We start from the raw sequence: 2,197 nt of genomic DNA on the forward strand, positions 1-2,197 counted from the left end.
CGGGCGGGCGCTCCGCCGGCGGCGGGACGCGGGCACCCCGGCCGGGGAGGGATCTCCCCGGGGAAGGGGCGGGGAGAGCTGCTCAGAGTCACTTACTAGAGGCTGCGCAGGTGAGTGGCGGGCGGGAGCCCGGGCGGCGGCGGCGCACCGCTCCCCCCCTCGGGCGCAGCGCAGCGCCGCGCAGCCAGCCGAGCCGCGGGCCCCTTCCCCAGACAATGGGCACGGCGGCGACCCGGATGCAGACCCGCGCCCGCCCGCGGCGGCCGGTCCCCCTGCTGCGCCTGCGCGCCCGCCTGCTCGCCGTCGGCCCCGCGGCGCATGCGCGGCGCCGGGCGACGCCGTGGAGCGAGCGAGCGAGCGGGGGGCTTCGCGGCGGCGGGAGCCCACCGGCTCCTGGCCTCCACGGGGGCCCCACGGCCGGGGATCGACCCTGGGGGAAGATTGGGGTGGAGCCGGGGTTTCGTACCTAACGCAGCGTCTCGGGGCGGGCGCACTGGTTCTCCCAGGGGCTGCGTATTTGGTAACTCCTTTATTGGCGAAAACAGCTCAAAAATCACCAGTCTAGCAGTGCTTCCGTTTCCCCCGGTTTTGAAATGAAGCGTTAAAGTCGCTTTTAGTAAAAAGCTGTTCTAAGAGTGAATTCCCTATCGGCTTGGTGTTTGAGTTGCTCGTTTTTGCAGTCTGGAGAAGTAGCAACCAATTTCATTCAAAAAACCCCCACATTTTTCTTTGACCACCTCACACAAATCTAGGAGCTAAGTTTAAAACCCAGTGGGGAGAGACCCACGGCAAAGGGGAGCGAGGTGGGGCTGTAGCCTTGCTCTGAGGAGGAGGCTGCCGCCGGTGCCCGTGCCAACGYGGTGCTGCCAGCTGGCCACAAAACCAGCCCACTTCCCAAAACCTTCATGACAGTTTTGAAAGACTGAAGGGACAATCTGCGTTTTGGGTTTTTCCCCCAAACGCCTTTGTAAACAGAACAGGGGCATCTTAAAGTGTTAATGATTTGAGGTACTTGTGTGACTTCAAGAGTTTGAAGACTCAGGAAAAAAAAACACTAAATAGCATGAAAACTTGCCATAGAATTGTAAAAGCCATTAATGAAAGATGTGTGTTTAATGATGGATAAACAAAAGTAGTGTTAAATTAGTTCTATGATTAAGGGTGAAGGGGATGCAAAGGTTGGCAAGCACACGGTCTGCGACGAGAGCCAGTGCTACATTTGGGTGGTTTTGCCTGTATCACCCACACCAGTGGGCYAGAGCCCAAAGAGCTCTTGCTATTGCAAAGGCAGGTAGCGTACTGGGGGCAAATGAGGTCATTTTTTAATTAGAGCACAGTGATGGCTGCTTAGTGTATTATATGAGTATGCATTTCTGTGTTTTCAAAAATTTGATAACTTCAGATATTCATTTTCTGAGTTTCAGAAATTTGAAAATTTTGGAGGGGCAGAAAATTCCAAAGAAAAAAATTATGTTCATTCTGTTATTGAATTTTCTATGGTTTTTAGCACAAATTCTGAAGTCATGTCATTTAGATTGTTGTCCTGCAGATTTGTAGTTGAGATACATCTTTTATATCTTGCCTGTTGTTAGCAAAACATTTAAACAAGAACACAAAGAATGTTGTCTCCATTTTACAGATAGGGAAACTGAGGCAATGGGGGTAAAAAGACTTTTCCACGTATTAGGCCAGTGGCAGAGCCTGAATTAGGAACAGGTTTCCTCACTCCTAGGCCAGGTTTATTAATACTTAGCTGCATACAGGTTAGCAAGGAAATCAATTCTAAATTCCCAAATCTTGATAGTTTGAATACTTGGTAGCTGCACTGTCTTTCTATGAGTGAAAAAAGATTAATTTCTCTGTTCCCAGCAGTATAAAGTTAATCTGCTCTTCCTCAGCATTTGCAGCTTATCCCTTCATGTCCTTTCCATTAAGTCAGTATTTCCTGAAAATGGGTCTTCTGCCCCATTCAGGCTTCCAAGCCTGGAAATGCATGTGGAAGTGATACTCCAACCTCTGGAGTCGCAGCAAAAAGTGCTGAAGACTGCTGCGTCACTGCCTTATCGCATTAATAGCTGATGTGTTCACATGGACATCTCCTGTTACCTCCACCAGTTCTTTGCTTATGTAGCCTGACTGCACAACAAATTCCTTTCCTGACGCCAGTTTTGCCAGCCCTCCCCAAATATACTTTTGG

At 50.8% G+C, this 2,197-nt stretch overlaps 1 protein-coding gene across 2 annotated transcripts in view; it reads right to left on the minus strand.

The window, feature by feature from the left end:
• The window catches only part of PHF14 (PHD finger protein 14), a 172,125-nt gene extending 171,950 nt beyond the window's left edge, over window positions 1-175 (minus strand). For both annotated transcript variants that reach the window (XM_026077875.1, XM_026077879.1), the window contains exon 1: window positions 97-175. In XM_026077875.1, coding sequence (XP_025933660.1) covers window position 97 — 1 coding nt within the window. In that variant the 5' untranslated portion in view covers window positions 98-175. The remainder of the gene's footprint in view (window positions 1-96) is intronic.
• Between the last annotated feature and the right edge of the window lie 2,022 nt (window positions 176-2,197).

The sequence above is a fragment of the Apteryx rowi genome, unplaced genomic scaffold (genome assembly GCF_003343035.1).
Source record: "Apteryx rowi isolate R43461 unplaced genomic scaffold, aptRow1 scaffold_465, whole genome shotgun sequence".
Classification (NCBI taxonomy): Eukaryota; Metazoa; Chordata; class Aves; order Apterygiformes; family Apterygidae; genus Apteryx; species Apteryx rowi.